The following is a 26,032-nucleotide window of genomic DNA, read 5'->3' as shown; positions in this document are numbered from 1 at the left end:
AAGGCTAAATGCATAAAATGCTATATAGGGGGTGACATGGTGTCATGCTCTCCACCACCCCTGGTGCTTACACCCTTGTGGCACTAAGCGAGCATCCTTATGACATTGGAGATAGTCATGAGGGCGGGCATAGGATTGTTGAAGGATAATCTGTGCCTCCGAAGGGAAGGAATTCCCGAGGACAGTACGAACACGCGGGGCCGTTCGTATTGCGCATCGTTGGAAAGAGTGAGGTCAACATATGGCATTAGCTATGCCATCGGCTAGCGAGACATATGACAATACTCGATGGACTTGGCTTGGGTTCGGCCTTGTCTAATATTGAAGGAAGATATTCGGATGCCGGTACGCATGGGTTGCGACCCCATGCAATGCATAGATGGTTATGTGGGACATTAGGAATATATATGTCGCCAAGGCTTGGGCGACATGCAAGTATGACAGCTTGCTTGTATAGCTTGAGGATGTGGGCTATCGTGAACGCTAAAGGAATGACCGACAGAAGTGTGGGTAAACCGATGGTGTGTTAGATAGCTATGTCTTGACTTGGACATGAGCGAGACATGAGGAAAGCATGCGACGTGGTCGATGCAGTTGACGTGTCTTATGCAACGATTGATGTATGGGCGTCGAGGGTTCGTTGCCGGATGCGGAGTGATTGTATTGTCACACGGTAGTGTGACTCGTTGTCTAGTAAGAGACGACACTTGAAGGTAAACCTCTCGCGGAGTTGTGAGAGTCATGAAAATCATGAAGTGGGGAGAAGGCTGACTGGGATCCGAAGTGGATCCTGGGCCGCACGGGTGTGCTTCGAGTGGCGAGAATTTGTGTTTCGCTTCCGCCGCGCAGCGCCGCTCGCTCGTCCCGTGACAATAGGCACAAGGTAGAAATGAGAAACAAAATCACTTAACTTTAGTCTTCCCTTGGCCCCTATTTTCCGTTTGAAATGTCTGTTTGCATTTATTTCACAAAAAAATAGAAAATCGAAAAAATATAAATTGAAAAAAAAAAGGAAAATAGATGGTTCTATAGGGATGCTTCTTGACAAAAGTGCTCATACTGACTCGATGATTAGACCTAATCTGGGATGTTTAATTTACATAAACAATTGCCAACGGGGTATAGCCTAATAGAAAATGGCATTGACTTAAAGATTAGAGGTCTTGAGTTCGAATCCCCATAACATCATACTCTAGCCCCTATATTAAGTTAGAAATTTCATTTAACAAAAAACAGAAAAAGGAAAAAGGAAAACAGAAAAATATAAAGTCTAGCCCCTATGTTAAGTTCTATTATGAATGAGCTAATACTTAGAGGACGACTAGATACGTAGCACCTTGAGTTTTCTTCATTTTCAGTTTTATAGAGTCTATAAACATAATTTACCATTATTGCATTATATCATTTACGCACGTGCGTACTATTGTCGTTACATTCTCTTTGAACATGTTGTTGCCTAGGTAGGTGAAAGGAAATTTGTAATTTAAGAATTTAAGCATTATTGGACCAACAAGCTACTCAAAACTAGTACTACGAGAAAAAAGATTGTAAAATTGAGGAGAATGAAATCCCAAATAGTAAGTTCAAAATTTTATTAATTAGTTAGTAAACTATACAACATTTCCAAGATGCCTGTATTGGAGAAATGTATACCAAATCACCATATAAAAAAGTCAGGAACAAATCATATGCATATAAATAACTGAATTGAAACTCACAAAACCTTACTTTTCTAGTTAGTAACACCACATGTCGGTGTGAAATTTTAATTAACTGTCTGCATGCATTTCACATAATCGGAGGGATTATTGCTACCAAAAGTGTGTGGTTCCAGTGTTTCCTCGACTTCACTGGTGTGGTCCGGACATAATATAAAGTCTAGTCCCTATGTTAAGTTAGAAATTTCATTTAACAAAAAACAGAAAAATATAAAGTCTAGCCCGTATGTGAAGATTGAGAAAAATATTCCCAATTGTTTTCAAGCTGTCAGCTCAAAATTTACAAATGAAGGGAAACTTCCTCAGTCATCTCTCAACTCTGATCACCATAGTTAATACTCAGAGGACGACTAGATACATAGCACCTTGAGTTTTCTTCATTTTCAGTTTTATAGAGTCTATAAACATAATTTACCATAACTGCATTATATTCATTTTCGCTCGTGTAAACTACTGTTGTTACATTCTCTTTGAACATGTTGTTGCCTAGGTAGGTGAAAGGAAATTCGTAATTTAGGCATTATTGGACCAACATGCTACTCAAAAGTAGTACTACGAGAAGAAAGATTGTAAAATTAAGGAGAATTAAATCCCAAATAGCAAGTTCAAAATTTTATTAATTAGTTAGTAAATTACAACATTTCCAAGATGCCTGAGTAAGGAAATATTGGAGAAATGTCCCAAATCACCCTATAAAAAAGTTAGGAACAAATTTCATATGCATATAATAAACAGCTGAACTGAAGCTTGCAAAAACCTTACTTTTTTGGATAGCTTCTCGCAGTGGCCAACACTTGCCTTTTTATGGGTTGACACGATGACACTTTGGACGCCGGCTCTTTAAATTGGACAGAGGCGCGAAAAAGAAGAAGAGGATTGCTAGTAAATGAGTCGCACATAATCCAAAAGAAATAGAGCTGAGTCATTAGGATATTGGTGCAGATTTTTATTTATTTTTAAATGGATGGTGCAGATGTTAATGTTAATCCATGATATAATGAAATGATGTGAGAGATAGGAGCAGTAAGATATCATGCAACTTACCGCGGCAAAGCAATTGAAATTGAAAGTACTTTCTCTCTCTTCTTGAGAGTTACTCTCTCCTAGTGAGAGTTCCTATACCCTTGGTGGTATTTCATTTCCTCATCCCTGTTTTCTCAAACGAATCTTCATCCCATATTCCCATCTCTGCTTTCATCTTTTGTTCTCAACCCTTGTTACCATTTTTAGATCTATATCCCAGTTTGCCCATCGTCTACCTTTTTCACCTTTCCCGTCATACACTCTTGACCTTCTCTTTTTCTCTCTCAAAATCTCCAATCTTCAGATTTATCTATTATCCCACAATTTCTATCCTCTGTTTTTCCCATTCCAACTCCCTGTTTTTTACACCTTCTTCTCAGTCTTTATCCATGCCTCCTATCTCCTTCTAAATCTGCCAATTTTTACGTTTTGTTCAAAACTCATCCTACTCTTTTGGTTTTTTTTACCAGTTTTGGGAGGATGGAGGTTGGTATGACTACCCCTGACCAACTTGCGGTTCAAATGGGGACATCTCTAGGTTTACAGGAACTCAGAACTGGAGTTACCCTGTTTGGTTCTTTGATTGCTGATAAACCTCCAAATATTGGGGTTGTGAAACGCATGCTTAGAAGTGCCTGGGCTGCCTTTGGAAATGTTCAAATCGTGGATGTCAAAGATTTAATTTTTTCTATAAAATTAGATAATGAAGAGGCTGCTAGGAAAATTGTAGACGGAGGTCCATGGACGATTATGGGGTTTGCGTTCTGTGTTCAGTATTGGCCGCTAACTCTTGCACTGGAAGAACTGAACCCCAGCCTAATCTCTTATTGGGTACAAGCCCATGGGGTTCCAAGGGGACAAATGAATGGGGAAACTGCGGGCCTGATTGGAGCACAATTTGAGAGGCTAATTGGGTTTGAAGACCCTGACCAACCTGGGGGGATGAGGGGGTATTTTCGTTCGAGGGTGGAATTGAATGCCTTAAATCCATTACCTTTGGGGATCTGGCTCTTACGCCCTGATCAAACTCAGTCTTGGGTGGAATTTCTCTATGAAAGATTGGCTAACTTCTGTTTCCAGTGTGGTCGTCTTGGTCATGGACTTGATCATTGCAAATTTGAAAGCGTTGTTGATGATGAAGATGGGTTGCGCCACTATGGATCCTGGATGAAAGCTAGGATATCTCGAGACCTGGATGTTTCTCCTCCTATCCAGTTGCCAGTTGAGTCACGGCGTCGAGCGGTGGCTACTAGGAGGACAGTCGATGCTCCTATTGCGAGTGGTGTTCACGTTCCCCCTGAGCGTGTTAATCGATGTGAACATGGCGTGCTTCATATTGAGACTCCCGATATTATCCCAGCTTTCCCGCCATCAGATGTCAGAAGAGGAACCAGTGCACGCAGTTTGTCTATTGTGCCTAACGGTGAGGGCCCAGTAGCTAGACTTGGGTCCAATGGGGGTGCTTCGGGCAGCAGACCTATTTTCTCAGCTGATGCAGGTGTTAGACAATGGATTGATCAGGGATTGTTTATTCCTGAACCCCATGATAGTGTTTTTGTTGGGCCTAAATGTTGGAATTTACCCTTGGGCTCAATGGCTGGGTTCCAAGCCCACACCCTTTGCAATTCTGAGGTATTTAGGAGTGCACCTTGTTGTTTTGTTAGTACTCCTAAAATCCAGACAGCCCGCATGCTTGGAGAAATCCAACTTTCTGAACCTCTTCCTATTCATCATACACCTGTAGTATCTGAACCTGGTTCCCCTCTTCCCATATTTCAATCTAAAAGGCCTCTTTATATATGTTCCCCTCCAGTAGAACCTATCAGGAAAAAACCAAAAATTGCAACTCAGCCTTTCCAATTAGCCATGTCTACTGGAGGTCACAATCTTTCACCAAAAATTAGAAGGGGTAGGCGGGGTAGGAGCAGAAGTGTTAGAAACAGATTTCTTCAATCAATGGACCTCTGTGATGATATGTTCAGTGAGGTCAGGGTTCCTTCGGTTGATCGTGATGATTTATCTTTAGATAATATTGATGTTGAGCTAATTCCTTCTTTGGAGAGTGGTGGCTTCTCGGGCGGTGGCGGCTGGCCTTCAACAGCCACATCATCGCCATGAGTTATTTGATTTGGAATTGTCAAGGGCTAGGCTCTCCCTTGACAATTCGGTCACTAAAGGAGTTAATTAGGAGGCATCGACCTTCTGTTGTTTTTCTGATGGAATCCAAGTCTGGTGGTCCTAGAATGGTGAAGCTACATTTGGAGTGTGGCTATATGTTTGGATTCACTGTGGATGCGGAAGGTCTTTCTGGGGGCTTGGGTCTCTGGTGGAATTTCAATGTTAAAGTTGAGATTCTCTCTGCAACTAAAAATATGATTGATACTATTGTCACTAATGCCTCTGACTCTTCCTTGGCTCGTGTTTCTTGGGTTTATGGTCCTCCGCACTATAGGGATAAAGCCAGATTTTGGGATTCATTGGATCGGTTTTCCTGGAATAATAATACTCCCTGGTTGTGTACTGGAGATTTTAACGAATTGTTATGGCAACATGAAAAGTCTGGTGGAAATCCTATTCTGCACTCTACCCCCCGCTGTCTTCAGAGATTTATGGACTCCAATTCCTTGTTGGATCTTGGGTATATTGGGCAGCGGTTTACTTGGCAAAATAATCATGTGGATGGCTCTTTTATTCAAGAAAGGATTGATAGAGGGCTAGTAAATGAGGAATGGTTAATTGCTTGGCCTGAGTCTCAGGTGTATCACTGTCCTATGATGGGGTCAGACCATTGTCCTATTTTAGTTGAAACTTCTTCTCGCATTATTGCTGGGCCTAAACCATTCCGGTTTGAGGCTGTTTGGGCAGAGGATCCTGAGTGTGAGAGTATGGTGCAGCAGGGCTGGGATTTAGCTAGTAATGGGGATAACTTGTCTAGATGGGTTTTGAGCCTCAAGTCTTGTGAATTGAAGCTTCGAAAATGGAGCAAACTGAAGTTCAAGGATCGCAGGTTTCAAATTGATTTTCTTTATGGGGAGTTGAAAGGGTTACAAAATTTTATGGAGGATGCTGATGTAAGGGTGCATGCAGATACTATTATTTCTTCTATTGATTCCTTGTGGGAGTTGGAAGAGATTTTCTGGCACCAACGGTCTCGTGTAAAATGGCTCACTTCTGGTGATTCTAATTCAAGATTCTTTCATATCTCTACTCTTCAAAGGAGGCAGTATAATCGAATTTTGAGACTCAAGTCATTGTCGGGTAATTGGTTAGTAACTGAACCTTCCATTCATCTAGCTTTTGATGATTATTTTCGGAACTTATTTAAAACTGTTGGTCCCCGTGATTGGAGTAAAGTTCTCTTGTGTACTCCTTCTATTGTGTCTGCGGATATGAATGACTCCTTGACTCGTCCCCTGAGTTTGGATGAGGTACAAGCTGCTGCGGCTCAGTTAGGATCCCTTAAGGCACCGGGGCCTGATGGCTTCCCCGGCTTGTTTTACCAACGTTATTGGTCTACTGTGAGTTCTGTAGTGAATGATTCAACTTCTGATTTCTTCAATTTTGGACATCAAATCGTTAATTTGAATATGACGCATATTGTTCTGATCCCAAAGATCCTACATCCAGAAGAATTGGGGCAATTTAGGCCTATTAGTCTATGCAATAATAGTTATAAGCTTTTGGCAAAGATTTTAGCGAATCGATTGAAGGTTATCCTTCCAAATATCATTTCTTCACACCAGAATGCTTTCGTTCCCCACCGTCAGATCCAAGATAATGTTCTTCTGGCTCATGAGGCATTCCATCACTTGCGATTAAAAAAATCAATATGTAAGTTTGAGTTGGGCCTGAAACTGGATATGAATAAAGCATATGACCGTATTGAGTGGGATTTTTTGCAGGCTATGATGTACAAGATGGGATTTAATGACCAATGGGTTTCTCTGATTATGAGGTGTGTGAGCTCCGTTTCATTTGCTGTGATGTTAAATGGAAAAGTTGGGTCTCAGTTTTGCCCTTCTAGGGGTCTCCGTCAGGGTGACCCACTTTCTCCTTACCTGTTTCTGCTTGTTAGTGAGGCTTTATCTAATATGATCAGTTACAACAGCTCTTTGGGTCAGCTTCAAGGAATTTATCTGCATAATCGTTGTCCTATGTTGACCCACTTGTTCTTTGCGGATGATTCTATTTTCTTTCTAGCTGCTACAAATCATAATTGTGTTGTGATGGAGGAAATATTGTATGATTATTGTTTGGCTTCTGGACAATTAATCAATCTTGATAAATCTAATATTTTTTTCAGCCCTAATACCCCTTTATGGGTTAGAAAGGATTTATGTTGGATTTTTGGGGTCAAAGAAGCAGACAATCCTGGGAATTATCTAGGTTTACCTACTATTTGGGGAAGGTCTAAGAAAGAGGCTCTTAATTATATTAAAGAGCGCATTTTGGGGAAAGTCCAAGGTTGGAAGCAAAAACATTTATCACAAGCTGGTAAGGAGACTTTGATAAAGGCTGTTCTGTTTGCTATCCCTTCTTACCCCATGTCGTGTTTCAAACTTCCAATTACTCTATGTCGCGAAATTGATTCACTTATTGCTAATTTCTGGTGGGGTAATAATTCAGTAGGGGGGAATAAAATTCATTGGAAGCGTTGGGAGCTGATGGGTTTATCTAAGGCAGCTGGAGGGATGGGGTTCAAAAACCTAGGTTATTTCAATGATGCTATGCTTGCTAGGCAAGCCTGGAGGATTATTTGCAACCCGGGTGCCTTATGGGTCCAAATTCTTAAAGGTTTATATTTTCCTAATTGCAGCTTTTTGGAGGCTAAAAAAAGAGGCCGTACTTCGTGGGCTTGGTCAAGCATTCTAGCGGGACGGGATATCATTCTTTCTGGAGCTCATTGGCAGATTATAAATGGATCTTCTACCTCAATTTGGGCTGATAAATGGATCCCAGGTATCCCAGGTGGTTATTTGCGACCTTGTCTCCCTGTTCCTGTGGATGCTCCTGTCAAGGTGTGTGAGTTAATTGATTGGAATCATGGAGTTTGGAATTTGTTACCCATTGCTCATCTTATCTCCCAACATGAGCTTCATGCTATTTCGGCTATTCCGATCGGGGAGTCTGTTTCTGGTGACCGGCTGGTTTGGCCATGGGTCAAGTCCGGTAACTTTTCTGTGAAGTCGGGCTATAATTGGATTGTGAATCAAAACATCAGGTGTCCCTTGGCTCATGCTCAATCTTCACATACCATTTCTCTTGATACTTGGAAGATCATTTGGGAGTCCAAAACCCTTCCAAAAGTGAAACAGTTTCTTTGGCGAGCGGTCTCTAATATTCTCCCTTCCTTCTTAAATCTCTATAAGCGTAGGTTGTCCACTTCGCATTTATGTCCTATTTGTTTGGAGAGTCCTGAATCAATTGAACATATGCTGGTCCTTTGTCCTTGGACAGCTTGTGTTTGGTTTGGAAGTGCAATTGGCTATCGCGTTGATTTGCAAAATTTTACTTCTTTGGATAGATGGTTGGGCAGTCTCTTGAGAGGGGAGAGTATGTTTTCACCCAATTCTAGGTGGATTTTGTCGGTTGTTGCTTTCACTTGTTGGCATATTTGGAAGGCTCGATGTAAATTTGTTTACAATGATATCCCAATTGTGCCTGCGGCTACTAGATCTCATGCTTGTTTGGCTGTGTCGGAATTTTGGAATGTTACCAAGAAGCCAGCTCTTGGGTCTGTGGGTATGCCTATTCAGATTTCTTCTCCTCATCCTTCTCATTGGCTACCCCCCATTTCTTCTTATGTTAAGATTAATACTGATGGTTCTTGGAAGTCTGGTTCTGCTATGGCTGGAGTTGGAGTTATTATTCGGAAGATTGCTGGTTCTTGTATTGGGGGTCTTGCTGCTCAGGTGCGGGCCCAATCTCCACTTATGGCTGAAGTTTTGGCCCTGAAACATGGTCTTTTGAGAGCTAAAGAGTTGAATTTGGTTAATGTTGTGGTGGAATCTGATTCTCAAGTGGCTATTAATTCTGTTCTGGGGGATGTTTCTTCCTCTAATTGGGAGTTGTACCCCATCCTCAAGGATATTAGGTTTCTTAAAGCCTCTTTCACAAATCTGAATTGGGCTTGGGTGCCCCGTGAAGCGAACCGGTCTGCGGATGCCGTTGCCTCGCTTGCCAGGAAGGGGATGTGCTTGGAGTCGTGGCTTGTGCGCCCTCCATCCTCTCTAGTTCATATTTTATCTCGGGATGGTCTTCCTTGCCCTCCGCCTGGTGCTTAATCTTTTGTTGTGTGGCTTTTCGTTTGTTTTGTTCTTTTGGCTTTGTTTTTAATTCTTTAGTTTGGTGTGTTTGTTCTGTTTGTTTGGTTGGGTTTGGCTCCCCTTTGGGCCTTTGCCGGTTGGCTTTTTTGATATCTTTGTTGACCAAAAAAAAAAAAAAAAAAAANAAAAAAAAAATAAGATAGCATAAAGTCTTGACTGTTACAGCAGGAAATGATCTGTTTGAAAATTTCTCGCTTTGTTCTGTCACATTGCTATCTGCATCAACTTGGGCAGTTCAAAACATCTGGTTCTTATCACAAACGGTCCCATCTCACCATTAATCTCCAAAAATCATATCCTAGGGATATGTTAATGTTTGTTTTTTTGCCCTAAAATATTGTGGTTGCAGATGTGAATTATGTCAATTCATCCTTAATTTAGATGTGAGTTAGATGTGAGTTATGTCAATTGATCCCTAATTTAGAGTAGTTTAGAGTAGTCGTTCTCTTTTTGCCAACGTTAGTGAAAGTAAAAAGGGAAAACCACTTGGAAAGGGAAGTTTTTTTACAAGTCGAAAATGCCATGAATGATAAATATCTTGGTTCGATGGGTTTCCTCTTCTGGTTAACTTTTCCCTACAAAGATGGCGACGGAAAACAAGCAGTCACGAACTGAAGATAAAATTTCCGACAAGCCAAGCATCCTCAAAGGAAAAGCTGATGTTACTAATACTTTTGTAGGTTTCGATGGGACGTCACCTCCTTTGTCTGTATCCACTTCTAAATAATGCCTCGCAAGAATATCGAGAAAGAACAGAGTTCACATCGAGGCGATGGGTTAAAGCGACCACAACCATTTCTGGAGCGATCATAATTCATCCATGTGAAAGTTCTCAGAGAATCTTCAACTACCTCCGCAAGTACTATGGCAAATTGTAAGTACTAGTTCGGAACTTTGGATCGTCATGCAACCTTCAGTCCAAAGCTTAACCTGAGACAGGTTTAGTACCGTTGGACGTAGTGACGCACCGAATTGAATGGCCCATGGTCCGCCCCACCAAAATGGAGGTCAAACAATGGCCGTTCATGAAAATGCATGCTCAATCCCAAAGAAAGATCCACAAATGGTTTAACGGATGAAACAAACTATTGGGGTCCTCAATTCGTGCATCAGTACTCAAAACTGAGTTAGCGACAAATAAGATTTTCGATCCGAAAAACACTACATTATTGTTAATGGTATGCCGGCTATCCTTCTCCCTACTACAAATAAGGACTTGAACGCACAAAAATGTTCAGTAAAAGATGTGCATAAATATTACACTGAAAACACCATCTCTTCCCAAGATCAGGAGAATTTGGGAGATGACTTCCCCGAAACTAGGTTACAGATTCCTCCCTGCAAGACAGGAAGTGCCTCCTCATGAAGATGAGGCAAAGGTATATAGGATGTTCTTCTTCAGAGTGAACTCATCTGCCTTGGTTGGGTTGACAGACTGCACCAACAAAAAAACAAATATGTTAGGGCCCATGCAGATCAGTTACCCATACATGCATCACTTAGAAGTGGTCTCAATCATGGCTATATTAGTCTGCATATTTTTTTATTTGTTTTTTCAAGTCAGAGTTTTGGAACTCTACAGATTATATTAGTTTGCTCTATCAAAGTTTTATATCCAGTCTAGTCTAATCCAAGTCTCAGTCAAATCATGCAAATCTATCCTGCTTGCCAAACAAGGGATATGTATCTTAGTTCAACATGGATAATATTGCAAAGAGTGTGAGACCAGACCTTCTCGAGTATGCGTTCAAGCCGCTGAATCTCATTCTTTGCATAATCAGCACCTTTCTTTAAAGAGTTCTCGGCAGCTTTCAAGTAGATCTTACCATATCTAAAATTTGAAAAGAAAGATAAGTTAACATGTGAATCAGAAGGTCAACTGTAAAAACTTGGATATAAAGGACTCAGTCTCTTACTAGCCATTGAAAAATATAATATGGTGAGCCATCAAATAGTAACATTTCAATATTCGTTGAAGTAATGTGCAAATATCAACTGATCAAACTAGGTAGTGATTGTATTAACCTTGCAGCAGAACCCTCAAGCTTACTAACTTCCTCTTCTATCTTGGAAAAGATTGTCTTCTTCTCATCATTGCCAGCTTTCACAAATTCCTTCACTAAGTCGTCCAGATTTGCAAGTACACCAGCCTACACACAAAAAAAAGAAAAAAAAAAGAAAAAAAAAAAAAGAAAAGAAAAAGATCATCCATGAGAAAAGGAAAAGATTTTGATGAGGTGAACGCATGATGAAACGATGTTACTGACTTTGGAAGTAAGTTGGCCTTTCCCATCTCTACTAGTGCCAGATTTCTCATTAATGAAATCTACAAAATCTTCTAAATCTCTGCCACCACCATACTCTTCACCCTCCTTGTTGTTCTTTGGAAAAAATTTCAATGTGGGAAATCCACTTACTCCGTACCTGCATAAGGTCCATATATTCATCCTCTATAAATCTCATTGTTCTTTTTTAATGTAATTTTTACATCAAACTACTAATACAAAACAACATATAAACTCAGTAGATACTAACTCTCCTATCAGAAAAATATTACTTACTTTTCAGCTAAATCCTTGTATTTGTCAGCATCAAGATTAGCAATCACTACACCTTCCTCCAACTTAAATGCTGTTGCAACCTTCTCGTAAGTCTGGATATAACATAGAATAAATAATCAAGGTCAACTGTTGTTCATGCACCAGATAAAGGGTTGCAATAACAGATTTTTAAGGAGCAAAATCGCACTCACAGGAGCAAGAGATTTGCAATGTCCACACCTGCCACAAAAATAAAAGGGGTGAAAACAGATTTAGAGTTGCAATGATACCAATTAAATTCCACTAAGATTTATCACAAGGACCATGGGGCTGATAATTGGTATCCTTTTCCGCCTTTTACACCAATTTAGCTTCATTGGCTTAGGCACAGAAAAACGGCGTTTACTATTAAGCATATGAAAGAAAAAATGGAGACATAATCTTACCATGGTGCATAGAACTCCACCAGCACATCTTTTGTTTCGTCCAGGACAAACTCATTGAAATTATCCTGGGTAAGGACCGCAACATTGGAGGGGGTTGCAGAAATCTTCACGTTGGTCCCTGAATGCAAAGAAAGCTTCAAGATCAACCATAAGCTTAGGATTATTACATAAATGTCTGTATATTAGAATGTAGCAAGCCATCCAAAAAATATCAACAGATTTATTCAGTTCACTTAAGTTGTAAAACATTACAAGGACAAACTAATACCTCCTTCCTTATTCACAAACTCAGCAAGAGCTTCTGCAGTGCGGCCACCTTCATACCTTAAACATGTAAAATTCAATCATAAAATGTACACCAACTAAGACATACAAGGATGAGGAACAATATTAAACCAAGTCTGAATTCTTGTAGAAGGTTTGGTGGCCAGAGTACCCAATGAAAACTTCCTTAAATGCTTTCATGAAACGAAGCAGGGGATAGGGGGAAGCTCACTCACTTTTTGGGTTCTAAGGATCCTTTTGGAAACCACTGAATTGTGGGATACCCAGAAACTCCATATTTGCTACAAACGCCCTTGTGCTCATCACAGTCCACCTATTGACAACCATCAAATGGAGTAAAACTGTTAACATATTAAACAATCACTAGTAGTCATAATAGTATCGTGTATTGCCACAAAACACTGTCATTAATATTTTAAAATTCAAAAATTCAAAAGCCAGTCGAAAGCTAAAAGATGAATCATTTATCACGACACAGCAAAAGTAGTAACCACAATAATCAGCTAAAACACAAATTCAATAGTAATGTAATAACACAATTATCAGACACTCTTACAAGGATATCAGGAATGAGGAACCTACCTTTCCAATTAAAATGGATTTTGCTTTCTTAAAACTTGAGCCAAGCTTCTCATACTCTGGAGCAAGCTTTTTACAATGGCCACACCTGCAATCGAAGTGAGAATGTTACACCAACTCCCACCACATGAATTTTTTTTTTTGGGAGAGGGAGGCATTACCCAACTGAAAATAACATATTTAAAAATAAATAGCAGGAACACTTATAGTTGTTTATTTTCTAAACATAACAGTATTCTTCTATCTTCAACGTTTTCCAGGAAAAATGGTACTAAAATCAGAAACTAAACAAAAGGAGCTTTAAAGGATAATATAGCGCACTAAACAATCAATGATAAATTGAACGTATAATCTTCTAATTGCATTGTGAAACCTCCGTAGTTCTGAAAGCACTGGAACTAATCCATTATTCGAACCAAATAAAATGTCAGAAAATCCTAAACAAGGTTTTTGACGAGCACTTAAGCTTGCCTCGATCCATCAGCAAGAAATCAAATTTTAAATATAAGAAAAATCAATCGAGCACTTAAGCTTGCCTCGATCCATCATTTACGTATAGATCTAGAATCATCGATCGCCTATCACAGATCTACAATCAACCGAATTCAACATCCACCATAGCTGACATCACTTCAACGTATCTAATTTCTATTTGGCATCCGAAAAACCAAAAGGGAAAACTCAAATCATTTTGATTTCTACACTCTGTTAAACTAGGCTCCTGCTGATTTACATTCATTTCGGTCAAAAATAACAACAAAAAGAGATCATACAAGAGCTCAGAAGCTAACTTCATAGTTTTCTGAATCAAATCTCAGGAACCAAACAAACAGATGAAAATGATAAAGTCGGAGATTACCAGGGAGCGTAGAACTCGACGAGAGCGGCCCGATCTTGACCGACGTGGCTCTCAAAGTTTTCCTCCGTGAGTACAACGACATCGTCTGCGAAGACCGACGCGGCAAAGAGCAGAGCTAGGGCTCCGAAAGCGAAGAAAGTCTTTGAGCTCACCATCGTTTCAAACTTTCTACGAGTTGGTTGTTTTCCGAAGTTCTGCTACTCTGTTTTTATACCCGCTTTTGTTGGACTTGTATTTGGCTTTTGGCTTCTTTTCTTTTTTTTAAAGTTAAAATAAAAAATGATTTTCCAACGTAAACTGAAAGCTACGCCACTTAATTTTTATCGCGTCATTATTTACCCGCGATACGCCTGAGCGCCAGTCGTATAGAATGTTTGTGCCTTTATGTCGTATTTCGCATTCTTATTGAATATTGAATTATGAGTTATTTTCTTTTTTGAGAAAACTATCCCAAAAAAATCTGTGAAGTATAAAAAAATGAAAATTTTATTGTTATTTTTAAAAGGAAGAAGAAAGTGACTTCTTCTTCTCGTCTTGGGGAATTAATACCAAATGGTGCCTATTATGATGTGATTTGGTTGTCGAACTAAAATTAAACAATTCTAATTCTTTAACTTTCTTCCAGATCAAAAAGCTATTATGTTGGACGACCCTTTAATCTTCCATTTTTATACAAATATATAAATAAATATATATTTGATCTTTAAAAAAAAGAAAAAAAGTCTAAACTATAGAGGTTGTTTCTCACACACACTACTAAAGTGCCACGAGGTTTAGGATTTAGGATTTAGTCACTCGTCTGCATGCAAGACAAAGTCCGTTTTCACTAGGCTAGACCTATTGGCATGTTTAATATTTTGTTTAATTCAAAGTAAGTAAGTTTTTGTAAGGGACTTGTAATTGAAAATAGTTAAATGTATTTATCTTTGCAGTCTAAGTCTTAAGTTCACTTCCCCATTTCTCTAATATCGCTTGTTGTATAGAGAGAAGCTATAATGAGAGTGTACAGTAAGAGGTGAGGCGTCTAGTTTAGGGAGGGCAATGGGCTTGGTCAAACAAAGGTTTAATTGTAAATTTAGTGCACTTAGCCGGGATGTAACTGGGGCCAGCCCAGCCCAACAAAAGTCAAGTATTAATCGAGCCTATAGAAACCGCCTCTTATGTGGAATATCAATTCTTAAGAATCCATGAATAGAACTTGCCTTTAAAAATCAACTTGTAAGTGGTAACAAAGAGGTGTTCAAGAGCTCTTAAACTACTATATGATATATATATATATATATATATATATATATTCCAATGTGGGATCTTGAGTCCTAACACTATAAGTGTAATACAATTCATGATAAAAACAAACAAACAAAAATATAGAAATTAACATTAATTTGAATATTTTTTAAGTTTAAAGTAGGAAGCACCATTTGGCTTGCTGCTCATGGGCCAAAGTGGCTAGCCCAAGGCCAGATGGGCCAAATTCGGCATGGCTTGATGTTTAGGCCCGATCGGCCCCTCCTGCCCATAAATAAAATAAATAATAAATAGAACAATAAAATTGGCCCAATAGTGTAGAAAAATACTACTTGTCCAATAATTGGAAATGCTTTCATTTCTATGAAGACAAAGTTTGATAAATATTTGGAAACTTTTCTCCTATATTTAGTTTTGCTTTTATTATGGATCCTATATATAAATTACTTGCAATCGCATCTTATAATGATGCACTCCCTAACTTTGTTTTTAATTTAATTGAAATAATGTAGTATGCCATATGAATTAATAAACTTTTTATTTTGTTTTGCACATTTTATGAATTAAATTACTTTTTCAATGTTGGTCTAAAAATTTGTAACAAAGGATTTAAAAGATTTGGGAAAAATGAAGGCATTGCTCGTTTAGGCCCGTGGTGGCCAGGCCTAAAAAATTTTAAAAGCCTGTAAGGTCCTGCTCCGGTCTGTTCCAATGACAAACTTTAGTTTAAAGCCAAAAAATATTTTATATTTTGTTATAAATATAAATATAAATATATATATATATAAAGCAAAAGACATAGAATGGTGAAACATTCAAAATACTAGAAAATGTCATTGGTTAATTCAAATATTAAGTATTGAAATTATTAATTAAATGAGGATAATATGATAAATTCACATTTTTTTTCATATTAAAAATAAAAACAAAATCAGATAATATGTCATACTTTTATGGAACATAACTACCCATGTTATATTTTTTTAATTCTAAAAATAAAAGAAAAAAGAAAATAACTACCCATGCATGAGCATGTGCCAAGGGGCTAGTATATAGAATGTGGATGAATTAAATATATATTTTCAGCTAATGTGGTACAATATGTAATAAAGGCTGAGAATTGTTAAACTTAAGGGTATAGATATTTCGTATGCCCAACTTGACAAACGAGTCATAAAACACTATACTTGAGAAGCACCAATTGTAGAGAAGGTCTTTTCGTCAACCATGAGTGAAACAAGTGACAAACTAAAGTAAAGTTCGCAACGGAAACACAAAAGCAAACCCTAAAAATAGGGCACATAGCAGAACACAGAAAGGTTGTGAGCACGAATAGGTGTGGGGGTATTTTCATTCCAGCAACCTGAAGAATGGGCTTGGGCTACCGAAAAAAGAAACAGGTGAAATTACCCTCTGTGCCTGAGTTCAAAAATCAGGCCCCAAGAATGCTTCGAAATGGTAGTGAAGCCTTAGGAAGCACCCTGGTTACCTTCACCAATAAAAACAACAACTGCTTACAGATAATTTCTTAGCTTGGCATGAGAGGCTTGTGGCATGGGAGCAAAGCAATCATGAGTTAGCATAAACAGAGAGAGAGCTGTGAGTTCTTATGAAAGACAGGGGTTCTAAGGAAATGAGGAAATGATTCTAAGAGGGTTTGTTGAAGAGAGGAAGAGAGATGAGAGAAATAATGTGTGTTGAGTAGTTTCTGGCAACTTGACGAAAACTCTGTCAAGTAACAGAACAGTCTGCCAAGAAGGAAAAATATGAGGAGAATGATGAACAGAGCACAAAATTGCTGGGTTTTGAAAGCAAGAGAGGAAGCTTGCTCTCTGGATGTAGATCGAGTGAATTTTCAGTTGCTTGACAAAGCTTGGTCGCACTCTGGATGATGATTTTGCTGGGTAGAAGAAGCTCCATTTTATAGGCACTTCGAACACTAATTTTATCAATCCTCCATTCCCACTTTTCCTTTGCTTCTTTCCATTCACTCCATTTTGGTGAAATTTCTTTAACCAGAGCGAATGGGTCACAGGCTCCAAGGTTTTTGTGAGGCTGGACCTTCCCATGGGGATGAGGCACCACCTGCTTTTCTTCTTGGTTTCCCTATTAGAGCCTGCAGAGGAAAGGAGAATGGATAGAGCTTTTGCCTAATGGGTATTCCTGCTACATGTATGAATTTCCTTTGGTTTTGCTGATGGCTTGCATTGGGTTTGTCTTTGGCCATGTGTTGATGTCTCCCAGCAGCCCGAGCGTACGAACATCTCCTGGTTTTCTATTATGGTTTCATTTCAAACCATGTGCTGGAGATTTTTTGGATATTTTATAAACCACTTAGGCTATTTGGGCCTTCCTAAGGTGGTGGGTTAGTATATTAAGGGAATGGGCCAACCTTCTAAGTGATGGACCATTTTTATTGAAATGATGAGCTAATTTTTCCTAAAGTATTGGGCTATCTCTTCTAGAGTATTGGGCTTTTTCTCTCCTTTATGCTTACCCACATATTTGGGCTCAAGAAATGGGCTTGAGGTTTGGGGCTCCCAAGCAGCCCAAAACTTCCATTTCTCGGCTCATCAATGAGCCTCATGAAAGCTCGTTACCATCCATACCACAACCCAATCAAGCAAGCCCCAGGCATTTACGTCGCTTGGGCCCACTTAAGCTTGTAGCATGGCTAGGTGTGAAATAATGATTTCCTACTTGGCATGGCATGTCGATTGGCGTGCTTGAATTTTATCATCTTTGAAAAGAGACATAATGCTTGACGAAATAATTAGCATGGGCTTGTAGAGCCAGTGCCTTTTATAAGCTCATTTTAATTCTTAGCGTGATAAATTGCATATTTATTTGGCATGGCATGTGGTCGTGGCTTGTGAAAGCGTGAATGACGAACTTTCACGTGCTCCAAATCGAGTCTTTTCTTAATAAGGCATTGTGTTGGGCCGAGAATTCATTTGGGCCCAACCCTCAACAATAGATAAGGCAGAACACAGAAACCCTGCGATCACGACAGTAGATAAGGCAGAACACAGAAATCCTGTGAGCACGACGGTAAGTAAGGCAGAACACAAATCCTGTGAGCACGGTAGTAGATAAAGCAGAACACAGAAATCATGTGAGCACTGCAATAAATAAGGCCGAAGCAAAGGCAAAGGGCAAGTCCACAACAACAACAACGATAACAACAGTCAAAGTGAAGAATAATTCCTCCATATCTACTTTACCTAATTCACACATAAACAACTTCTCTTCACTCTCCTTCTCCCTCTAAAGAGAATGGGTCGTCGGAGTCAAGAAATATGTAATATCTTCATGGGAATGAGAAATATATCTTTTTCACTCCCCATTCCCCTCTTGAAGATGAGGGGATGAGAGCATTTAAATTACAAGGAGAACAAAGCACAGGTCACATGAAAACCTGGTTCTGATATCAAATCAAATAAAGTAGGGCAAATATTCAGATATATTCATATATGCTCATATTATTATTCTTCTCCAAAAGGAGACGAGGGTTGCTCTGTCGAATCCGAATCTGAATATGTGGAGCCGGCTACTGCAATTGGAGCTGGTGTGACGAGAGGAATAGAACTTGATTCTTTGGACTTATTGCTAGCCTACTTGCAATGCGTTTTTTAATTGATGTCACAGTTCCGGATTTGGTAACATGAAGGTTTTCATCTTGATGTCCTTTTACGCACCAAAGTGAATTCGAAACAACTGAAAATATATTATCCAAAATAAGAAATTTATTTTAAAATTGATTTTTAATAAGCAAGACGAGGGTAATTAAGTAGCCATGCCCAGCACTACAATAAAAATATGGATGTCTAATGATTAAGACATGCAAGAAGGAAAACAAAAAATAATGAAAGAAAATCATTTTTTTTTAATAAAAGAAATTAAATTACGACTGAGAAGAAAAACTGAATTTAGTGGGGCGTTGCGAGAATCGAACTCACGACCTCTCGCACCCGAAGCGAGAATCATACCACTAGACCAAACGCCCGATTTGGTGTTATCTCTGGAATTTATTATTTTATTTTTATAGAAAATTTATACTCGATTTGATTAATTTGAACTCGTATATGTCACGCCTTTTGTAGCTTCTTCTTCCCCCTTTTCTTCAGAACGCAGGGGATTCGATACTCTGCTAATTAGCCTCTCTCTCCAATCTCTACCTTTCCGAGTTTCTGAAATTTCAATTGCATCCTTGAGGGTTGAACTTTAATTTAGCTCGAAGATTGAATTGGGCAGGCATGGCTAACACCAGCAATAATGTAAGTTTAATTTTCCAAAACCCTCACTTTCGGTCACTCAGAATTAATCAATGGAATAGTTAGCTTAGTTCTTGATTTCAGAAGTAGAAACTGCATGAAAAAAGTTTTAATCTTGAAATAAATTTTATTAATTTACTTTATTTTGGTATAGGCCGCTGGAGTAGATAATACTTTCAGAAGGAAATTCGATCGAGAAGAGTTCTTGGAGCGAGCTCGTGAGCGTGAAAGACAGGTTTGTGCCTCGAAAAGTCTCGTGCTTCTTGTTTTTTGTAAATTTGTAATATGCTTTTTGCTAATATGGGTGTTTTGCATTGTGCTTTAGGAGGAGGAGGGGCCGCATAAATCCAAATGTGGGTTTGTTTAATCTTCTATGTTGGTCTCTTTGCACTCTTCAAGTTGTTTTCTTTAGTATAAGCTGAAATTATTATTTATTTTTGCTGTGTAGCGAAAGGCCCGCCGGTGCAAAGGAAGCCATTGAAGCACAGAGATTATGAAGTAGATCTCGAGTCTCGCTTGGGGAAAACACAGGTTAACATTTTATTGTTCGGATTGCATAGTTGTATATGGATGTCTTTTTTCCCTTGTTGCTGGTTTCCTGAAAAGAAATGAGATTTTTCATTTCTTTTATCTTCAGTTGAGTTGCTTCAGAACCATGCTGTTTTGCCCCTCGATGAATCATTTTATTCTGAAGTTCCTATATAGGATCTTTTATTGGATATATTGTTACTTGCAGCTCTGATACTTGCCAAATAATTATAACAGATTTCTCATCACTTTTGTATCTTTAACTTATTTATAAATATTTCGTTGTATGTTTTTGCAGGTTGTTACCCCAATAGCACCTTTAAGCCAGCAGGTAATTTGAATATCCCTAACTGAATTTTACGATTTGCATTCTCATTGGTGTTCTACTTTACTGTGTTCATGAATGTGCTTTTGTTTCTTCCCTTTCTTTATTCAGACTGTTGTATAATTACTTTAGTTTCACTTTATCTATATGATTACTTTTATGAGTAATGCTATCATTCAAGATGCTTCACATTCTGTGTGAAGGATGAATATTTAAGGAACTTTATGTATGAAAAATGAATCCATGCATTGTGTTCCTAACTCAGTACTTAGCTTACTCGGGATAGCCAAATTATTGCTGACAGTTTATTTTAATTTGATGCCATGGCCAATACTTACAACTGCATCATACTGTGTTAACCCAATTTGACTATGCTCACCAAAGGCTTTTTATTTTTTATCTCTCTTTCTCTCTCTCTCCCCCCTCCCCTCCTCTTTAAAGTGTATCCTCTCGTTAGTTAGCATGATGGCAGTGGCTACAGATAGGTGGCTGTGTAACTTTCCTACTGAATCCTTATCTAGCATGTGAACCCAAGATTTGGGTGCAATGATTACTCATCAATTACAAACTACTGCTCACCTTTCTAACATTCTATTGTAATAAATTTCATTATCTGAAAAATACATTAATGTTATAGTACTTGCGCTGTATGGTTATGGTATTTTTTTAGTTGATCTGATATGAGTTGTTATTCTCTAGTCTTGTTATTTCAACATTTTGTTTCCCCTGGCACTTTGTGATTAATTCAGTTCATTTTCAGGCTGGATACTTCTGTTCAGTTTGTGAGTGTGTTGTGAAAGATTCTGCAAACTACTTGGATCATATCAATGGCAAGAAACGTAAGTAATGTCCATCGACATGGTTATCATATGAATTCATTTATGAATATGTTTCTTTTGTCATTATGATTATTTCCTTTTGGTCTTATTATCTTTTGAATGTTATTTTCTTTGTTCTAGATCAAAGAGCTTTAGGTATGTCTATGCGGGTAGAGCGGGCATCTCTCCAACAGGTGGAATATGAGAAATATCTTTTTATTGGTGATCAAAATGAAAGTTCTTTGTGAAAATCTTTTTCATGGGAATATCAGAGTTAAGCCTTGAATTCATGCAGGTTCAGGAGCGATTTGAAAAGCTCAAGAAGCGGAAAACTGATGGCACTTTCACAGAGCAAGGTAAGACATTGAAAGAGTGAGAAGTGAATCAATCCTTTAGAGATTTAGACCACTTATGTCGCATGTAATGTTCATATTATTCTGGTGAGTAAAAAAAAAAAGATCTCTCTCCCTTCCCTCGTAGATCTTGATGAGCGGATCTTGAAGCAGCAGCAAGAAGAGGAGGAGCGGAAGCGCCAGCGTCGAGAAAGGAAGAAAGAGAAGAAGGTTGGTAGAATTGATACTCTTAATACTAACGTTTGTGAGGCAAAGTTGGAGCGTTTTTGTTGAATTTTGTTGTGTTAATTTACATACTATTTTGCAGTTGCTTATTTTATATTTTCTTTTTGAATAATTCTTCTGAATCTTCTTTCCTGGCTTCAGAAAGAGAAGATAGTAGAAGAGGAAACTGAAATGGATCCTGACGTTGCAGCTATGATGGGATTTGGTGGATTCGGTTCAACCAAGAAGTGATCATCTCATGCCAATTCAATTTTTGCAGCCTCTTTTTGAATCTAAGTGATTGTTTACATTTCAAATTATGTTCTTTAGTTAAGCGCAGCACTGTACGAACCACTCAAATATTTAGGTATTCGGGCTTGTACAAAATGTAAGTTCGTAAGTTTTCAAGATGTTACATACGGAATTAGGGAAAAGGGAAGAGTTACTCAAGATTCATAATACATCTGGGTTTCATTCATTTTTGTTTTTTTAATATAATTTTAATCTTTTTAATGTTGCATGGTTATTGTAGTTGTTTTCCAAGTCTTTTCCCCGAAACATAAAAATAAAAAGAAACAGCAACTAAAGAACTTCTTGTAAACTAGAACATGCAAGAGCTTTCATCTCAGAGATAATCTATATCTCTGTTCATGTGGTACATTAAACCCACATAAATGTATAGTGTGGTTTCAACTTCAAATGTGGTACTTGGTACATTCAGTGTAAGATGAAGAGAGAGCACCCAGTAACAATTAAGAAAGTGAAAAAGCTGCTAAAATTTGGTAGCTTCTGTGCATTGCTCGTTTCACCTTGTATATACTCACCAAAAGGTCCAAAACCATTGAACTTTCCTACACCATGCAGATATATAAATCCATATCAGTTTCCGATTTATCATTTGCTATGCATTTAATAAATGTTTGTGTATTATTTATTTGTTTACCTCTTTGGCTGGTGTAGCTGCAACCAGCACGCAGTGCACCTCTAATATCTGGTAGTGTTGCCCTATTATTGAAAACGAAGCCTGATAACATGTGATCAACGCAATTTAGCACTTGCTGTGTCTCAGCCAGACATGGTCCATGGCAAAACAGATCAGTTGCTTTAGGAGGGACATTAAAGTTCCCACTCTCATTCAATCTGTATGCTTCATCGCAACTGGCATATATCTGATTTAAAAACGAAAGAAAAATTGATCGGAAAAAAAAAAAAAATTGAGGACCTGATGTTCCTGTAAACAATAACTGAATCTTGCTTCAAACAAGATATTAAAAAATGAACTGGCTAACATGGTTGTTGGTTTACACTCACAAACTTATTGTTGAAGCATGCTAAGGCTGTCACAAACGTTTGCGCTGGGTTCTCCTCTGCATATCCTGCTACATATCCAGACAAACATAAGAACACGATCAGATTCAGGTATGAAAAGAAAAGAAAATGTACAAGGGTGTTACGAACACGAAGTATAACCTGAGTAGCAGCAAGAGGCAGCGATGAGAGCAAGAGTGAAACAGAGGAACTTGTATGTTGGGAGGGCAATAAAAGCCATTGTAGGAATTGTGAGCAGATGGAAAATTGGATGTGTACCTACTTTTAGTATGGTAATGTGAGTTCTACTGTGGTGTTCAGATGGTTTTATCTTTTTAATAAGGCATGAGAGGTCACCCTGGCTACTTGGTAAACCGAAAGGAGAGATTGGTCTGGTGGTTTGAGATAGTTCTAGCAAAAAAATGGTTGGGAACAAAGGGACTTAGATGAGTGAATTTGGTAAGTAAGCCACCAACTTTGTACTTGTTTTTTGGGTATTTCCATTTTGAGTGTAAGAACTGAGAAATATATTATGTCATTCACTAAATAAATAATTAATTTCGATTAATATTTAAAGAAAATACTCATTGCTTGATGTGAATATAATGCAAGCCAGCAGCAGGTGCCCCCCATTCTAGTAAAAAGTTAGTTGAAGGAAGTGCTTCTTTAATTGGATCCACCAATTGGGCTCAATGGGCTTGGAGAGAAAAGAAAAGACTTTTGATGTAGCTTCTTCGCCATGAGCGTTCATTTTTTATTTATGTTTTTATACAAAAGATATGGGAGGTTTTTTCACACACATTGTCAAAGTACCATGTGTGTTCAAACGTGAGGTCTGCAAACCAAGGCCCTTTACATTGGGCTTAGAGTCTTTCTTAAATCATACCGACTGCGACAGTGAGTAAAAGAAAAGAAGGTGCCTTGTGTGAAAATGGGACCACAAGTCATCAACAACTTTTGCTCATCATAACATGGACGGGGTATATGTTTTGTCATTTAATGAAAAAAAATAAATAGACAAAATATCTCTAGCAATAAAAGCTCGAAAATTGGAAATAACAAATAAGGGTGAGAAGCCTAGTCTTTACTTTGGGGTGCTCCCTACTTAATGTACTGAGAAAGCCACTTGAAGCCATCACCATAACCCATTTTGCGAACAATGCTGCACATGAAAACCTCGAGGGGGCGGACATTTGAGTCTGTCAAGTTTACTTTACCCTTGCCTGTGGTGAAGTTGTTCAGGCCGAGGTGGAATCGCAATTCTTCTTCTGAGGCAGCATATGGTATGTCAATCTTGTTTCCCAGAATAAGGAATGGAACATTGGCCAACCCCTCATCAGAGAGAAGAGCATCTAGCTCTTTTTTCGACTCGGCAAATCTTTCCTTGTCGTAAGCATCCACTAGGTAAACCACTGCATCCACCTTTGCAGAACAAAGACAAAATGGATTTACCAAGGATGAACATAAAGAGAACATAATATTAAGCAGCAAGGCAAAACCAGCATAACTTGAAATAAACCCTCAAATACTTATTAGCAGAAATACCATTCTTTCTTAGACAACAATTCAAATCCCAAAAATCTGTCCAATTAAAGGTTCCAAAAGATGGTCAAGTACATAACAATCAGATATCCTCTGCGAAGGACCTGTTTCAGAGCCGTTACATCTATGCTCTAACAACTTAGAAACAGATCCTTCGATGCATCTAAGTCATTCATATTCCAATGGCTCGAAAACTTAGCTCTATCTGAGGACCTTATTCGAGAATAACCATTATATAACACACCTAACTACATCTTCCAGGTTCTACTATACACTCTCCTTAAAAAATAGAATCCTTAAATGGGTCAAAAAGAAACAAGGTGATTTCGAAACATAGTCATCGAGGACAAAGGTTTATTCCCACTTCTGATAAGGAATCTGTTTGTAGTTAACCAATTATTAATCCAGATAAAGAAAATTGCAAAGTAAGGATGTATGGTAAGGTACTATTAGCATACCTTCTAAACACAAAAGGTGCTATCAGCGAACTACCATTAGTTATATCGGCCTCCCATGAATCAGATAAACACTAAAAACTTTTATCTGGGATTATGGAGGCACAAACATCCCCAGACTTCACCCCATGCACTCAGGGACTTTGAATCTTTCCTTCAGAAATCACTATTGCCAAATACAAGAACAAAGCTTCTCATTGAGCATACTAAAGCTCAAACAGTTCATATATACAAAAACCAGTTGCCATATAACAGGTATATCAATGTAACCTCTTACATTATATCATCAACAATACCTTGGCATAGTAATCTTTCCAAACTCTGCGAGCAATCTGATGTCCACCCAAATCAAAAGCCTTGAACTTGATTTTCCCAATGCTTAACTCTTCTGATGTCGGATACTGCGTCGGCTGGTGTTGAACTAATCTCTGCAATAATTCATCACCACCAAGACCCAGAATCAGAAAATCAAATTCCATCCTAATTATCACAAAGTATCAAAAGTATTACAATTTGAGTCGGTCAATACTGTCTTAAACTCTACTTCATCATTCAATAATTTTCAGTGTAGGCTCTGATCCTACCCAAAATCATAGGAATTACAGATAATCATAAAAAAGTTCAGCTCAAGCTCAAATCCTTTATTCAATTCTATAAGAATTAACAACTACACTCTCAAAACTATTCAGTTGGTCAATCTTTTCATTTCCTTCACTTTCCCAGCAATCAAACAGACCCCGCATTGATTAAAAGCGAATAAAGAGTAAAAATTTCAATTGAAATCGAAATACCAATAATTCCGAAAGATCATTGAAGCATTGAAAAATCATAACTTTCACCGCAATCAAAAGCACCAAAAACCCAAAAAGATTCGTACACGAATTTATGAAGAGAATAGAAACGAAAGAAAAACCTCATCTTTAAGCATATGAAGTAACGTGGTTTTGCCAGCATTGTCGAGACCCAAAAACAAGATCTTTGCCTCCTTCTGCCACAAGCCGAGCGATGCAAGAACCCCATAGAACCAATCGAGCAAGAACATTGTATTTCACCCCAAAAATTCTCAGATCGAAAGCCACCCCAAAGTCAGAGAGACACAGAACTCTATCTCTGTGACGTTGTAGCAATCTATATATGTTCTCTTCTTTAATCTGATGTAGTATTTATGTGGAAGTCTTACTGCGTTTTTTTGAAAGGACCA

The 26,032-nt window shown here is 38.4% G+C and overlaps 4 protein-coding genes and 2 non-coding genes across 7 annotated transcripts; 1 reads left to right on the top strand and 5 right to left on the bottom strand.

Annotated features, from left to right (window-relative positions):
- Nucleotides 1-10,134: 10,134 nt before the first annotated feature.
- Nucleotides 10,135-14,070, bottom strand: LOC117630058 (probable protein disulfide-isomerase A6). The gene is made up of 11 exons (XM_034362785.1): nucleotides 13,777-14,070; nucleotides 12,921-13,005; nucleotides 12,554-12,651; nucleotides 12,322-12,377; nucleotides 12,054-12,171; nucleotides 11,820-11,847; nucleotides 11,629-11,720; nucleotides 11,335-11,491; nucleotides 11,093-11,217; nucleotides 10,799-10,898; nucleotides 10,135-10,502 (listed from the first exon to the last, which is right to left on the bottom strand). Exons 1-11 carry the CDS (start codon nucleotides 13,929-13,931, stop codon nucleotides 10,428-10,430), a joined length of 1,089 nt encoding a protein of 362 aa, XP_034218676.1. The 5' UTR covers nucleotides 13,932-14,070; the 3' UTR covers nucleotides 10,135-10,427.
- A 4,888-nt stretch (nucleotides 14,071-18,958) lies between these two features.
- TRNAP-CGG lies at nucleotides 18,959-19,030 on the bottom strand. Its single transcript has one exon. It is a non-coding gene; the product is annotated as a tRNA-Pro (tRNA).
- Nucleotides 19,031-19,070: 40 nt separating this feature from the next.
- LOC117631395 (zinc finger matrin-type protein 2) lies at nucleotides 19,071-22,039 on the top strand. Of its 2 annotated transcripts, none has more exons than XM_034364522.1 (10): nucleotides 19,071-19,301; nucleotides 19,453-19,533; nucleotides 19,624-19,651; nucleotides 19,747-19,829; nucleotides 20,125-20,157; nucleotides 20,912-20,990; nucleotides 21,111-21,163; nucleotides 21,265-21,325; nucleotides 21,450-21,532; nucleotides 21,689-22,039. In XM_034364522.1, exons 1-10 carry the CDS (start codon nucleotides 19,281-19,283, stop codon nucleotides 21,776-21,778), a joined length of 612 nt encoding a protein of 203 aa, XP_034220413.1. In that variant the 5' UTR covers nucleotides 19,071-19,280; the 3' UTR covers nucleotides 21,779-22,039. The 2 variants fall into 2 exon arrangements, 1 of the variants encoding a protein (XP_034220413.1); XR_004586322.1 differs by having other exon boundaries at nucleotides 19,113-19,301; nucleotides 21,428-21,532; nucleotides 21,689-21,729.
- Nucleotides 22,040-22,123: 84 nt separating this feature from the next.
- On the bottom strand, nucleotides 22,124-23,351 carry LOC117631261. The gene is made up of 4 exons (XM_034364309.1): nucleotides 22,997-23,351; nucleotides 22,838-22,902; nucleotides 22,470-22,695; nucleotides 22,124-22,377 (listed from the first exon to the last, which is right to left on the bottom strand). The coding sequence occupies exons 1-4, from the start codon at nucleotides 23,073-23,075 to the stop codon at nucleotides 22,244-22,246; spliced, it is 504 nt and encodes a 167-aa protein (XP_034220200.1). The 5' UTR covers nucleotides 23,076-23,351; the 3' UTR covers nucleotides 22,124-22,243.
- A 407-nt stretch (nucleotides 23,352-23,758) lies between these two features.
- Nucleotides 23,759-25,982, bottom strand: LOC117631260 (GTP-binding protein SAR1A-like). The gene is made up of 3 exons (XM_034364307.1): nucleotides 25,745-25,982; nucleotides 25,128-25,259; nucleotides 23,759-24,256 (listed from the first exon to the last, which is right to left on the bottom strand). Exons 1-3 carry the CDS (start codon nucleotides 25,871-25,873, stop codon nucleotides 23,936-23,938), a joined length of 582 nt encoding a protein of 193 aa, XP_034220198.1. The 5' UTR covers nucleotides 25,874-25,982; the 3' UTR covers nucleotides 23,759-23,935.
- Nucleotides 24,806-24,926, bottom strand: LOC117633301. Its single transcript, XR_004586614.1, has one exon. It is a non-coding gene; the product is annotated as a small nucleolar RNA snoR83 (small nucleolar RNA).
- Nucleotides 25,983-26,032: the final 50 nt, after the last annotated feature.

This window comes from Prunus dulcis, chromosome 6 (genome assembly GCF_902201215.1).
Source record: "Prunus dulcis chromosome 6, ALMONDv2, whole genome shotgun sequence".
Classification (NCBI taxonomy): Eukaryota; Viridiplantae; Streptophyta; class Magnoliopsida; order Rosales; family Rosaceae; genus Prunus; species Prunus dulcis.
This window is presented reverse-complemented; position numbering and strand designations above follow the sequence as displayed.

Coding starts and splice junctions, on each gene's coding strand:
- LOC117631261 (XM_034364309.1), bottom strand. CDS start 23,075: ATGGCTTTTATTGCCCTCCCAACATACAAGTTCCTCTGTTTCACTCTT. Junction 22,903..22,996: donor TGCCTCTTGCTGCTACTCAG/GTTATACTTCGT, acceptor GATATGTAGCAG/GATATGCAGAGGAGAACCCA. Junction 22,696..22,837: donor CATGCTTCAACAATAAGTTT/GTGAGTGTAAAC, acceptor TTTTTAAATCAG/ATATATGCCAGTTGCGATGA.
- LOC117630058 (XM_034362785.1), bottom strand. CDS start 13,931: ATGGTGAGCTCAAAGACTTTCTTCGCTTTCGGAGCCCTAGCTCTGCTC. Junction 13,006..13,776: donor GTCGAGTTCTACGCTCCCTG/GTAATCTCCGAC, acceptor CTTCGATTGCAG/GTGTGGCCATTGTAAAAAGC. Junction 10,503..10,798: donor TTGAACGCATACTCGAGAAG/GTCTGGTCTCAC, acceptor TTGTTGGTGCAG/TCTGTCAACCCAACCAAGGC.
- LOC117631395 (XM_034364522.1), top strand. CDS start 19,281: ATGGCTAACACCAGCAATAAT. Junction 20,158..20,911: donor TAGCACCTTTAAGCCAGCAG/GTAATTTGAATA, acceptor GTTCATTTTCAG/GCTGGATACTTCTGTTCAGT. Junction 21,326..21,449: donor TGGCACTTTCACAGAGCAAG/GTAAGACATTGA, acceptor CTTCCCTCGTAG/ATCTTGATGAGCGGATCTTG.
- LOC117631260 (XM_034364307.1), bottom strand. CDS start 25,873: ATGTTCTTGCTCGATTGGTTCTATGGGGTTCTTGCATCGCTCGGCTTG. Junction 25,260..25,744: donor TTCATATGCTTAAAGATGAG/GTTTTTCTTTCG, acceptor GAATTATTGCAG/AGATTAGTTCAACACCAGCC. Junction 24,257..25,127: donor GGAAAGATTACTATGCCAAG/GTATTGTTGATG, acceptor TGTTCTGCAAAG/GTGGATGCAGTGGTTTACCT.